The sequence below is a fragment of the Camellia sinensis genome, chromosome 8, assembly GCF_055761805.1.
Source record: "Camellia sinensis isolate YWXY chromosome 8, ASM5576180v1, whole genome shotgun sequence".
Taxonomy (NCBI): Eukaryota; Viridiplantae; Streptophyta; class Magnoliopsida; order Ericales; family Theaceae; genus Camellia; species Camellia sinensis.
The window spans coordinates 190,643,728-190,657,462 of NC_138968.1; the positions used below are offsets into that span (position 1 = coordinate 190,643,728).

The 13,735-nt window shown below is 39.4% G+C and overlaps 2 protein-coding genes across 3 annotated transcripts; one reads left to right on the plus strand and one right to left on the minus strand.

Moving 5' to 3' along the window:
- The first annotated feature begins 112 nt into the window (after nt 1–112).
- AR192 (Co-chaperone GrpE family protein) lies at nt 113–3,243 on the plus strand. 2 transcript variants are annotated; one of them, XM_082884441.1, is made up of 5 exons: nt 113–473; nt 1,659–2,021; nt 2,138–2,305; nt 2,518–2,646; nt 2,880–3,243. In XM_082884441.1, the coding sequence occupies exons 1-5, from the start codon at nt 324–326 to the stop codon at nt 2,949–2,951; spliced, it is 882 nt and encodes a 293-aa protein (XP_082740567.1). In that variant the 5' UTR covers nt 113–323; the 3' UTR covers nt 2,952–3,243. The 2 variants fall into 2 exon arrangements, with proteins under 2 accessions (XP_082740567.1, XP_082740568.1); XM_082884442.1 differs by having other exon boundaries at nt 128–473; nt 1,674–2,021.
- Nucleotides 3,244–4,878: 1,635 nt separating this feature from the next.
- LOC145797395 (uncharacterized) lies at nt 4,879–8,059 on the minus strand. The gene is made up of 3 exons (XM_082884443.1): nt 7,342–8,059; nt 6,196–6,351; nt 4,879–5,268 (listed from the first exon to the last, which is right to left on the minus strand). Exons 1-3 carry the CDS (start codon nt 7,714–7,716, stop codon nt 5,113–5,115), a joined length of 687 nt encoding a protein of 228 aa, XP_082740569.1. The 5' UTR covers nt 7,717–8,059; the 3' UTR covers nt 4,879–5,112.
- Between the last annotated feature and the right edge of the window lie 5,676 nt (nt 8,060–13,735).

Consider the following 13,735-nt stretch of genomic DNA (forward strand, 5'->3'; position numbering starts at 1 on the left):
TTTTGCTAACAAGGTTAAAAACTAATTTTTTAAAATTATATTACCTCTTTACTTCTTTTTTTTTTTTATACATTTTTTAAAAAAAAATAAACTTTTAACTTATTTCGAAAATAGGTCATTGATTTCCAATTTTTATTTTTCTTAAGGTTTTTTTGTTTCCTGCGTTTGTTTTCTTCCTCTCCAAGCACGTATTTTCCTTTTCTTTCTACTTTTACCACCGTTTCTCTCTCATCTAAAACCCTTCTCCATTGCAGTCTCCAAACCCTTCTCTCTATCGCCAAATCGATTTCTTCATTTCCAGTCAATAAACTCATACTTTGCCGATGTCGCTATATAGAATTTCGTCTCGTTTTCCGAGGACAGTCTTGGCTCAATGCCGGAAATCCTTGCTAGTTTATGCTCGTCAACATCACCACCACCCCCTTCCAATCCCCTCCAATCAATTTCACTCTCTTTCAGATTCTCAAAGCAAGGTATCTATCTATCACAACTCTGCAATTTCACTTTCTAACTTTCTATAAGAGAGAGGATTTTGTTAGGGTTTAAGCCCACATGTCTTTGAGGAGTTAAATGTTGAATTTCGATCTGAAAAAACTTTTTTATCGCTCGTTAAATCTAGTTTATGATATGGGTACCCATAAAGTTGGAAACTTGTGTATTGAGTTTTTGAGTTGTGCAATACTTCTTTTTATCAATGTTGAAGCTGTAATTTATGTTTGTTGGATTCCTATCATTTTGCAATTGTTCCATTCATAATCAATCCATTCGATGAATTGATGAAATTTAACAACTGCATTGGTCGTCAAAATAATGGAGTACTTTCAGAATCAAGGAGGAGGTGGGAACACCTATAATGTGATAATGAAGGGTTAAGTTTGGCCCCAAAAGACATATCCTTATGGTTCAAAAATGTACATTTAAACCCCTAAAGTGTAAAACCTGATGAACTTAGTAGCAATTTAACATAAAGAGCACATCATTAGTAGCAATTTGCACAATTTTAACAACCTTCACACAAGATTCTCGTCGGAGGAAGTGACAGAGAGTTGTTGGGGAATGATCCAAGTGAACTAGCACAGATGGGGGCGGAGCAGAGTCACAAACAAGCACAACACACACAGAGAGGTGGGTTTTTTAGTTTGCAAGCATATGGTATTTGGGCCCTATAGAGGTTTTTGGGGATGGGACTGAGCTGGCCACAGGCTTAAATCTATCAAATCCAAGTAAACTAGCTGTGGTGAGAGCAGAGTGCACACACACATACAAAGAGATGAATGGTTTGGGGAGCTTGACTTCTAGTTTGCGAGCACATAGTATTTGGTTTCTGTTTGGGGTGTGTGTGTGCACTTCTGCTCTCACCATTTGAAGCCATCACCTCCTTAATGGGACTATCAAGTCTGCAAGGCCTGTATCATTAGGAGGCCTTGGTTGGATAGTCATGTGTGCTGAGTCGCATGTGTCTTGTTGAAAAGGTGGGATGTTTCTCCCTCTCTAGTTGGATCCAACAAAGACATATACTGCTTGAGCAGTTCAAGGGGTGAAAATCCACCTGGGTTAGCCCCTATCAAGAGAGGTCAAACCAAAATTAGGCTGCAATTTCACTGGATGTTGTTACATACTAGCAAAAGAATTCAATGCATATGCTTATTATATTCCAGGTGGTTACCGGCCAGGTGTCCCTGTTACATCATTCATCCCTCAACAACACATCTGCATTTCAACGATTTGGATTCTCATCATCCGTGTCTCCTGAAACTATTGAAAGGGAGAATGCCCAGTCTGGAACCAAGAAGAGGAGAGGTACTAAACGAACTGCATTTTCTGATTCAGATTCGGAGGAGGACGAGTTATCCATGAAGGATTTGATGAAACTAGTGGCAGAGAAGGAAGAACTTCTAAAGGAGAAGCACAAAGAAATTGAGAAAATGCAAGAGAAGGTTCTCCGGACTTATTCAGAAATGGAGAATGTCATGGACAGGACAAGACGTGAAGCAGAGAACTCGAAAAAATTTGCCATACAGGTTTGTCTGTCTATCCTTTTCAATAATGCTTATGCATTTTCAAGTTGGACCCACATGTTGCGGTGCTTTTTGTATTCGGGAGTCTGACTTGCTCTTTGTTTGAAAATCTGCTACAGAGTTTTGCAAAGAATTTATTAGATGTTGCAGATAACCTGGGTAGGGCTTCTTCTGTTGTAAACGACAGTTTTTCCAAGATCGATACATCTAAAGACACTGCTGGAGCGGTGCCCCTTCTCAAAACACTTATGGAAGGTGTTGAAATGACTGAAAAACAGCTTGCAGAGGTATATTACACTCTCTTGCTCATAATCAGCATTCATCTGAAATCCGCTTGATTATATTTGTGTGATGTTGCTTCAAAGCAATTATAGTTAGACATCACGTGTTTTTTTTTTTTATGTTTCTTCAAAGCAATTGAAGTTCTATTATATAAGTCAACATGTATGATATTGAAGATATGGTTTTCTTATTACGTTTGTTGAATCTCCTGGTTCAGGTATTGAAAAAGTTTGGAGTGGAAAAATATAACCCAACAAATGAGCAATTTGATCCAAATAGGCATAATGCTGTATTCCAAGTACCAGATGCTTCTAAGCCCTCAGGCACTATTGCTGTTGTTTTGAAGGTAAATAATATTTCCTTTTCTGATCAAGATTGTATGAATTTGAAGAACAACTTTCTCTAAGATATCAAACATCTTTCCTAAATATTTTCAAATACAGAATGTGTGGTTGCTTTATTTATTTATTGTTAAGAAGCACAGACACTTCTAGGGGACACTCAGCAATACATGTCTATTGCTCAAACACAAATGGAAGTAACAGGCAAAATGATTTTGATTTGCTTTCGTGATTGCAGGTGGGATACATGTTGCATGACCGAGTTCTTCGGCCGGCTGAAGTTGGCGTGACAGAAGCTGTGGATAATTAGGCGACAGTGACAGACCAACGCTCTCAGTAGCTTGAGGCTGTTTTACATGACATATTTAGAATATGTTGCATATCTGGGCGTGACAGCAGAAAGTGTTTTCATTGTTTTCAGTGTTATATAAAACCTCAGATGCTGTGGGTAGTCTTGGTTCAACAATTTTTGACCCAGTTTTCTGTTTATTTGTTGTCGTTAATTTATATTTACTCTCACAGGAGGGCTTTGGAAACATTTTAAAGTCCCTTTTGAGTTCAGAGTTTCGAATATAATGGTGGTGATTATGTTGGTTGTTTTATTGTCAGAGTTTTGGGCCAGGCTATAGAATTTCTATATCTATATTGAAATAAAGTTCTGCATCATGGTTAGAGTTTAGGCAAAATTCTTCACAATTCGAATTCTATTGTTAGTATATACATATATATAATCAATTTTACTGTTTAGTACATATTTTGTAATCAAATTTATTATTATATTTCATGTTCGTAAATTTTAAAATTTAAACAGTCAATTGTATATAAATTGTGTTAATCAATTTTATTTTTTTTCTTGTTAAATTTGAGGTGCTTTGCCTTTATCATCAAGCCTTCTTGTGCCTTTAGCCCATTCTGGCATATCAGATCGATTAATAAATAAATTACATTTATTTTTAAAATATTAAAAAATTGATTTTCAAAATCACGTCAGATTAATTTTTTTTTTTTTTAATATTCTGCCCAAAAAGTATATATATGAATAATAAATCTGTTCCATATGTATTTGACAAAATGAATTATTCGATGGTCTGGAGAAAATGGGCCCGATATGAGTTTGGCAAAAAAATAAAAAGATGACTGTCCGATTAGGAGAGACCCATCAGGCGTTATTGGGCCGAGGAAGCACCGGCCCGCAATCCTTCCACCGTTGAGAGCGGGAGGTAATCGCTGCTCTGTTAAACCAGCCTCACGCTGTACCCTCCGCTTTAGGAACCACGAAGCCCACGCTTTCGCTAGGGCCCCGCAGGCCAACTCCCCACTTGGAACGGGCAGGCCAGCAAGAAGCAACTAAAGGCCCTACCTTTTGGGCCGAACCCAAGTCCAGCGCTTTAGGAACCACGAAGCCCACGCTTTCGCTAGGGCCCCGCAGGCCAACTCCCCACTTGGAACGGGCAGGCCAGCAAGAAGCAACTAAAGGCCCTACCTTTTGGGCCGAACCCAAGTCCAGTCACCTTGTTGCCCCCACTTGGGTTACAAGCTCTCGCAACTGAGCTCGGCAATTGTTTCCTTCCAAACCCAACATTATAAACAATTCACTATCCCCATTCTCTATCGATGTGGGATAGAAAAAAGCTAACACGTTAGACAAATGAAACACTTCTTCAAATAGCACGATGAAATTGTTTGTCCGATTATAGCCCAACGCATTGCTTCAATGGCTCGATATCTGTTAATGATGTTGCGACTTCTTCCAAAATTCTAACCGATTCATCAAAATGTATTAAAATCTCATGGAAATTGACTTGTGTGTTCTCTCCTTCATCAATGTCATATAAGAATAGCCATTGATGTTCTTGAAGCACCCATATGCAATCTTTTCCGGCTTCGGCTGCAAATTACGCCTCCCCACTTTCACATGTTTCTTTTCAAAACAGTACAATTAATGTTTCAATGCAAAACATAGAAATTACTGCTATATATATGTTCATTATTTGGGAAACCACTGATGGTCGAAAAATAAATTCAAAATAATTATATCATCAGAGAAACAGAAGACCCCAAACAGTGGGGTTCTGTTAAATTTCCAGCCAGCCCCATCAGTCATTCCACAACAGTCGGTAATTTTCCAAATATTGCAAGATTTATGATTAAAAAAACAAAACAAAACAAAAACTCCAACAGGCACAATGGAGAGCCCCTTCCTTGTTTATCCCCAAGACATCTGATAGCAAAAGTAATTCCAAAGTCGAACAGTTTTGAAAGCCGTTCCATTATCCACTACATGAAAGGTCATTTCATTATATATTACATATCTTGATCAAAAACTAAATTTACATATCAAGCTAATCCAAGAGCCAATACCAACGTTCACCACAAAAGTCAACAAACGATGACTTCATCTTTGCACACAACAAGCCATTTCTTTCATCATTCTGTTTTCTGTGTCCGGGATAACGTTGAAGCATATCATGCTACGTCCGAAACCAACCTGATCTCGGTCTACCCAACTCGACCTCCTTGCTTCCACCATCTGATTCATGGTTTTCATTATGGCTCTTGAAGCCCAGATCCAAATTTAAATGGCTTGTGTTTGAATGTTGTCGCACCAATAGGTTCTTGTTTGCTGCCTGCAACACAAACCAGTTAAGCATATCAAGAACTAGTAATCATGAATCCAACATACAGAAATCTTCAATTCAATAGCCAAATCCTCTCAAATTTTCTTATTTGCTGGATAGCAAGTGACAAATGAAAAAGAAACCAAAAGGAGGCGAAAAAATTTATTTGAACCAAACATCAAACATGGTAATTCAACTAAACATCTTCCAAACACAAGGAGTCAAGCGGGAAAAACATATAATTATTATAAACAATAAAAAAAAATCAGTCATTCCTCTCTATCTAGGCTCAAATTTCAGTCAATAAGCATACTTGCAACCAGCATATACTTTAGGGCGATTCACTTACAAAAGAAATATGTGCATTAAATCTTCATTAGTTTTATATTCTTCTTTCTTATTACCAACATGGCATTTTGAAGTTGCCCCGAAACACCTCACATGTATATCTACAAACTAAATTGCAAAGGAAACTATTGTCTAAAACCTGGGATACATTCTACTTTCTATTTTATGCATTTTCTATCATATAGTTCTGTGTTACGTAGCAACAATGGTAATAATCAACTGCCTAAAGAAATCTGAGTATCAAACCACAGCCCCCCACCCCTGAACCTACTTTCTTTGGCTAGATTATATATGTATATAATGCAATTCACAAAATATAATACTACTTTTCTAAGCATTCTACAAAGTTAACTGCATCTATCACAAACACGTAACAAACAAACAATTCTCTATTCTGCTAACGCCAAAAATATATATATATATATCCCAAATTTTTTGGCATAGCTGCAATCTGGAACCAAGGATTTATTAACAAGCCAAAAATATGGGGATACATTGAATGCAAGGCTCATCAAAACTAGAATGCCACCAAAAACTGGCACTGAGATTTTTCATGAGGACAAATAAACAAAAGGTTCAACTATTCACCTGAATCTCTTCCAGGAAAGCACCCTCGGTGTTAGGTTTTTCATAGGCATCATTACTCTTGGTGGTTGTTCCGATTGTGAGTGAGTGGGCCATGCTTGTTTCAGCTTTGTCATCAACCTTTTCAGCAGCTTCCTTTTTTTGTTCTAGAGCAACAATCTGCCATACGTGAAAATTATAGAGAACTTAAATAATCACCTTGTCCAACACTTGTTTTACATTTCCAAACAAGAAGAGACTAAAAAGAGAGAAGAAGACAGATTGTAAGAATTTCTCCAAGAAATGGGTAGTAATCTTCCACTATATGCCGTATGATGGAAGCATGGTCACCCAGTTCTCTTGTTTAAATCCTCAAAAAATGGGTAGTAATCAAAATTAAAAATATCTGTTCTGAAATACATTAAGCACCCCCGCTACCTTCCACCGTGACTTTGGCCTTCAATCTGGTGGTAGAGATGACCTAAATGTGCTCTAAAATCAAAGGCTAGTTTAAAATGCCATCATCCATCCCTTCCAAAGCCGATCCTTTTCTCATCCTATAACCCAGGGGCGTTCAAGAGGAACCAAACCCTGTAAAGTGTCCTTTCTATTGAGGAATTTACTGACCAAAGCAACTTAAAAAGGCTTAATACAAAGCAAATTAACAGATATAGAGCCAAACCCAAACTCCAAGTTCTTAGTACTGTATGGCTTTCTCTCCCATCAATCTCAAAATCACGTGTAACAAAAAGGGCATAGTAATGAAGACACGAGATTCACAAATTTAACAACACAAGAGTATCCAGCGATTTTGGAAATTGAATGGTTTTGTGGGTTGCTAAGAACCAAAATACACGTCCTCTAAGGAAAACCCCAATTTATACCCATAAGCCCTTGAATTCAAAGATCAAGGAAACAACAACAACAAAAACAGAAACCCAGACTGCCGCATCTACATGAGTGTACGTGTGTGCCACTGCTATACATTACTACATATGATTATGTAGAAAGAACCAAAACCCACATCTCCCAAACGAAAACCCTACCTAAACCCCACAAAACAAAACCCTTTTTAAAAATAAAAAAGAAAAAAAAGAAAAAGAAGAAGCATAAGTAAGAAAGAGAGGAGGAGCATCTGTGGGCATGAGAGTAAAGGTTTTAGGTTTATACCGGAGTGTAGCGGAACTTGCGTCTCGGCGGCTCATCCGGAATGACGGAGTTGTTGTCGGAGTCGGAAGGAGAAATTGGGGTCCACCGGCACAGAAGGAGAGCTGAGGCTTTGCTGCCACTGCCACTGCCACTGCCATTGCCATTTCCATTGCCTCCATTTCCATTCTTGGTGTTGGGTCGAGTAGAGCTTTTATTGTTGCTGCTGTTGTTGTTGCGGTAGGAGGATGAAGAGGACACGTGGACCCAGCGCTTCTTCCATTTCCGAACAGGGCCTGTGAAGACGGTGGTGGTGGTGGCGGCGGCGGCGGTGGTGGTGGTGGTGGGTAGACCGTAACGAGATGAGGCACGGCCGAGTCTGGACCCAACTCCCTCCATATCCTCTCTCCTCTCTTTCCCGCAATGGAACTGGAAGGAAGCAGAGAGTGAGAGACTAGACTCGCAAACTGTCACTTTGAGGTATTATGATGAGAATCCCAATTCGATTTCCAGGATTCGATTTTTGGGATGGAATGGAGATAATTCCCACAATTACCAACTGATTATCGCGGGATTAACCGTTGCTCAACTGATTTTAAGCCCCAGGGCCTGCTGTTTGCCCCTCTCTCTCTCTCTCTCTCTCTCTCTCTGCTTATTTCATTATTGGATTATATTTTATTTTAGGATTAGATTGGTCTACGAATGGATTGGATCGACTTGAAAAATGAAAAGATATATACAAACTTATATGTTTCATTTTGCCTTTTTAATTACTAGCATATCACCCGTGTTATGTACGAATTGTGTTTATAATTATCTATATATATGAATTGTAATTTTTAAATTTTTTTTTTAAAATGTCTTCTTTTTTTTCTTTTTTATATTATATTAAAGTTTAATATTTTGATAATAATCATATGTGTTAGACTTTTTAATGAATTAAGGAATTGTTTGGGATGACCTAAATAAGTGCACTTTTTAACTTTTTACGAAAACATGTGCAGAAAAGTATAGAGGTGATGTGATGGAAAAAAAATAAAAAGATGAATTATTTGGGACTTCCCAAACTTGACTTAAATGCCTTTTTTATTATTATTATATTATATTAAAGTTTAATATTTTGATAATAATCATATGTGTTGACCTTTCCAAGAGCTTGTTCTTAATGCATTAAAGTGTTATTATGAGGGATAATAATCATATGTATTGAGATTTTTCAAGAAATTCATGTGTTGGATTTCAAAGAATTTTTTTTATGCTTGTTCTTAATGCATTAAAGTGTTATTATAAGTGTAAGACTTGGGGGTTGAGAAAAGTTAATAAATGCTAAGTTTTTTTTTTTTAAATAAAAAAATCAGAAAATTTAGATTAGGAGATTGGAGCTTCCACAAAATTTAAGATTAAAAACTCCCTTTTGCTTAATATATAGTATAGATTTTTTGACTTTTTATTTATTTTAATTAAAAAATAATAAAATAAAATTTTTAGTCTTATAAAACAAAATATCACATTTAAATTATATTTTTTCTCTCACAAAAATTAAAAAAATCAAAAAATCTATCCTAAACTAAGATTTTTAGTCCCAAGTAAAATAGCTAAAAAGTCAACTCACATCCCAAACGAACCATTTGTCACTACCCATTTTCAATGATTTGATCCGTTTTAAAAATAAATTATTTATTTTTTAAAGATAAATATAATAATGGGGGATGCACCAATAAATCCCAAATTAATGACTTATGCACTGTTTAGTCCTAAAAGTTTTCTTATAGACTGAAAGGTCCCATTACAATATTAATAACATCAGATACAATGCTAATAACATCAGAGTCATGTTACAAACATTGGATTTCAAACATCTAATGTTCATCAAATTTCAATAATGTTTGAAAATATAGGATGAAAAACATCTAATGTTCATCAGATTTCAATAAATTTTGAAATTATAGAATGAAACATCAGATCATTTACATCATTCACATCATGTTGATGTAAAAATGGGACTAAATGGAGCATAAGAAAACTTTTAGGACTAAATGGTTCAACGTTTCAAAAACTAGGACTTATGGGTAAATTTTCCTATAATTAAATTTATATAATTATTCATATCTTATTAACTCAATTTTTTATATATAAACGATTTTTTTATTAAATTTTATAAAATAAACTGCTCAGATTAATAGATTAAGCTTGAGATTAACGCATCAGATTTGCTTTTCAACGTTGTTACATATCATTGTTGTGTTTTATGCTTTGTAACTAATATCTGTACGAAAAAGAAGAAGCAACAACATAAAATAAAAATTAAAAAAAAAAAAAAAAGTACCTAATTGAATTACATTTTGTTTATGTGCGTACACACATTGGTGCCGTTTGGTAACACTTACGTTTTTAGTTTTCTGTTTATATTTACAAAAATTTTAAAAACTCAAATAAAAACTTGTTTAGTAAAATTTTTGATTTATAAATTAGTGGTCTCAGTTTATAAATTTGGCCAAAAAATGAAAACACAAAAAATGTGTTTCCATTTGAGTTTTTAAATTTATTTTTTTTACCACCCAACACTAGCCACCACCCGTCACCATTTTCCACCACCGTCTTCCGCCACCACCACCCACCACCTACCCCCACCACCACCTGCTGCCACCACCACTCACCACCCACCAGCCACCCATCACCCACCTGCCACCTACTCGCCACCACCACCCACTCCTCGCCGCCGCCGCCACCGCCACCACCACCACCACCACCACCAACCACCCCTCGCCGTCGCCGCCACCACCACCACCACCATCACCCACCACCCACCTGCCACTACCACCCACTCGCTACCACCTACCACCCACCACCGTCACCCACCCATCCACCACCACCACTACCCACTCGCTACCAGCCACCACCCGCCACCGTCACCCACCTACCCACCATCACCACCCACCACCCATCCACCACCACCCGCCATCCGCCATCCGCGTACCTACCTGCCGCCACCACCACCCACTCGCTACCACCCATCACCCGCCATCGTCACCGTCACTCACCCACCCACCCACCACCACCACCACCACCACCACCCGTCACCTACCCGCCACCTCCCGTCACCTACCCGCCACCACCCACCACCACACGCCATCCGCCACCCACCTGCCACCACACCCGCCACCACCACCACCACCGCCCACTCGCTACCAACCACCACCCGCCACCGTCACCCACCCACCCACCACCATCCACTACCTACCCGCCACCACCACCCGCTATCCGCCACCCACCTGCCACCACCACTCACCACTCGCCACCACTACTACCACTACCACCCACTCGCTACCACCCATCACCCACTCACCCACCCATCCGCCACCTACCCGCCACCACCCACCACCACCAGCCATCCGCCATCGACCTGCCACCACCCGCCATCACCACCCACTCGCTACCACCCACCACCCGCCACCGTCACCCACCCACCCACCACCACCACTCACCCGCCAGCACCCACCACCCACCGTCGCCACTTTCCACCACCGTCTTCCGCCGCCACTTGCCACCACTTGCCATTTTTCACTCTTTTTTATATTTTTAATTTTTTTTTAATATTTTGTCAATTACCAAACGCATTGTAGTTTATGTTTTTCTAAAAATAAACAAAAACCAGTTTATAAAATTTTTGTAAATATAAACTAAAAACATAAACGTTACCAAACACACACATTGCATTTTGTTTGCATTTTGTTAGGATATTTTTGTAAATGTCAGTTTGATCAGGGTAAAAAACTCAAAAGAGTATAAAAATTAGAAGTGATAAAAGTGAAGTTAAAGAAAAAGTGGGGAAAAAAATATTTTATTATATTTATTTACGTGGACTACTTTCATATATATATATATATATTTGCAAGAAATTAAAAACCAAGTTACTATGCTGAAATGAAGTGTAATACAAATTCAATTTTACAATATTCTCCCGGTCAAACACGAACTCAAGAAGCGAGGGCTCAATATAGATACACTCTGTTCACTATGCTCCGAGTATGAGGAAACTATTGAACATCTATATTTTGATTGCCCCATCTCTCAAAGGGTTTGGCGTGGGTCTATGTTGGGATTAGATTTTGGCGTTGGAACTCCCTTAACCTTCTTTTCCTAGTTTAAGAACTGGGTGGAGCAGATTAGCGATGTTGAGATTTTATCTCATTCCATTGCTTTATTATGGGCCATCTGGTTGCTGTTAACAATATAATATACTATACACTATAGTGCATTTGTAGGCTGGCATTTGTAAGCTGTAAAGAGCTCACCCACTACCACCTTCAGCTTCGACAGACGCCTTTGTATTATTTTAATGTATATTTTCGATTCCAATTGTCTCCCTCTCCTCTCTATAAAGAGAGAGGGCTCATTCTCTTGTATTTACACAATAACACACATAAATCAATACATCTATCAATAATACAATTTTCTTTATACATCAATGTTTATCATGGTATCAGAGCAAGGTTAAGAACCTGGTCATTCTGTTTCACCGGCGGGCGGCAGCCTCGCCTTGGCCGCCCGCCGGACCTCTACACATACCTTCCCTCCGCTGCCACAAAGTCCATAGCTCAACTCTTCTCTGCCTCACACATATTTGTTCATCAATGGCGACATCGAGCCACCATCGTCTTCTCCTCCAACTATCAATCCTCCTCGGCCTTCTTGCCCATCGCGGCAGCCACCGCCGCCGACCTCGGCCCCGACGCCGCCTTGTAACGCGCTACACAGTTCAATTTCACCCCACAACTACGCAACAACTCCACATTTTACATTTATTTTTTAAGGACGGAACCAACCTCTCCGAACACAGAGCCCAAAGCGCCATCAACAAGTCCAACCAAGGACCAGTAGTCAAGGATCAGGGTCCGACTCGATGATCCCCCAGGCACATGCTTTTTTTTTAATATATTATTATTATTCTTATTATTTTTATTACAACAAAAAAAAAAAAAAAAAAAAATCCCACACACCGACGGGAATTGCCTCTTCCCCCTTAATACATTTTTATTATTATTATTCTTTCCAAAAAAAAAAAAAAAAAAAAAAAAACTCATCCACCATCCAAACTTTATTTTTTATTCTAACTTTATTTTTTTATTATCCAGCTTCAGTGGTGCTCTTGATTCGCCCTGTTCCCACTCCTACCTTTATTATTTTTCTTCATCTTTATCTATCAAACATTTCCAAATTTGCATAACAGCCCATATTTTATTCATGTCGGGGCTCACCCCGATCACCATTTTACATCAAAAAAAAAAAAAAAAAAAAAAAAACAACAACAACAACAACCCAACACACACAACCCCAACAACCACATCCACAGGCGGGATTTTTCTTCTCTACTCTGCAGCCGGTCTCTTCTTCTTGCCTCCGTCCTGGGCGGCCCTTGCCGGTGTTGCCTCCGTGTTTCCCACTCCACTGGGCACGATCACTACTCCCTGCTCCTCCACTGCAGCATATGGCGGCCCTCCAAATCGGAACATCACGGTAGACTTCTGCTTCAGCTCCTTGTTTTCTGCCCTTAGCACGCTTATCTCTGCTCGCGCATCCTTATACATGCGTTGGAGCAGAGCCAGCTGGGAGTTTAATTGCTGCACCTCATTTGTCCTACTCTGCAGCCGGTGCGACAAGTTTGTGACCGCCGTCATGGACTCCACACATGCCTTTAAAGTATACTGATTCGCCTCCACATCCGTTTGCACTGCCATTTTTTGCTCCACCGACTGCATCGGAAAGTTCAACGGAGCAAACCCAGTGGTGTTTGGTTGAGGTTCACGGGACACCGCACCCGTTATCTCTCTTGTTGACTCGTTGAGGTCGGGAAAGAGAGTCAGCAGCCCACGGGAAGACGAGGCCATTTTCTGGGCAACAGAGTGTTACAGAATATCTCTCACAACCGAGTGTTACAGACTATCTCTCTCAGCAAAACGACCTCTCTTTCTCAGCAAAACGAAGAATTTTTCAGAGGTTTCTCTCAGTTTTTCTGTCTCAATTTCTGCCTCCTCCGCTTCGGTTTATAAAGACCATGACACAGAGGCAGCCACGCGCATCGCGCGCCTTTTGACGCCGACAACCTGGCACGCCTTTTCATGGCACGCCTTTTGATGCCTCGGGCACGCCTTTTGATGACACGCCTTTTGAGGGTGCGGGCACACCTTTTGAGGGCACGACTTTTGAGGGCTCGATATATATCTACATGTACATTTTTTGGGCAGCCTATCTACATACTCATACAGTGTCTTCTACACCGGTCAGCTTTATCAATCCCTTTGTTTCAACCTCAAATAGGTTTCTATCTTCACACCTATTTGAGTTTGAGGGGGGGTTATACATATATCATGGTGAGCACAGTTACACACCCTGCGAACCACCCAAGCCACCCCATGGC

Excerpts from the sequence above, each read along its gene's own strand:
- AR192 (XM_082884441.1), top strand. The coding sequence starts at position 324 with ATGTCGCTATATAGAATTTCGTCTCGTTTTCCGAGGACAGTCTTGGCT. Across the intron at positions 2,022-2,137 it reads CGAAAAAATTTGCCATACAG|AGTTTTGCAAAGAATTTATT; the intron begins GTTTGTCTGTCT and ends AATCTGCTACAG. Across the intron at positions 2,647-2,879 it reads CTATTGCTGTTGTTTTGAAG|GTGGGATACATGTTGCATGA; the intron begins GTAAATAATATT and ends TCGTGATTGCAG.
- LOC145797395 (XM_082884443.1), bottom strand. The coding sequence starts at position 7,716 with ATGGAGGGAGTTGGGTCCAGACTCGGCCGTGCCTCATCTCGTTACGGT. Across the intron at positions 6,352-7,341 it reads GCAAGTTCCGCTACACTCCG|ATTGTTGCTCTAGAACAAAA; the intron begins GTATAAACCTAA and ends CACGTATGGCAG. Across the intron at positions 5,269-6,195 it reads CTTTCCTGGAAGAGATTCAG|GCAGCAAACAAGAACCTATT; the intron begins GTGAATAGTTGA and ends TTTGTGTTGCAG.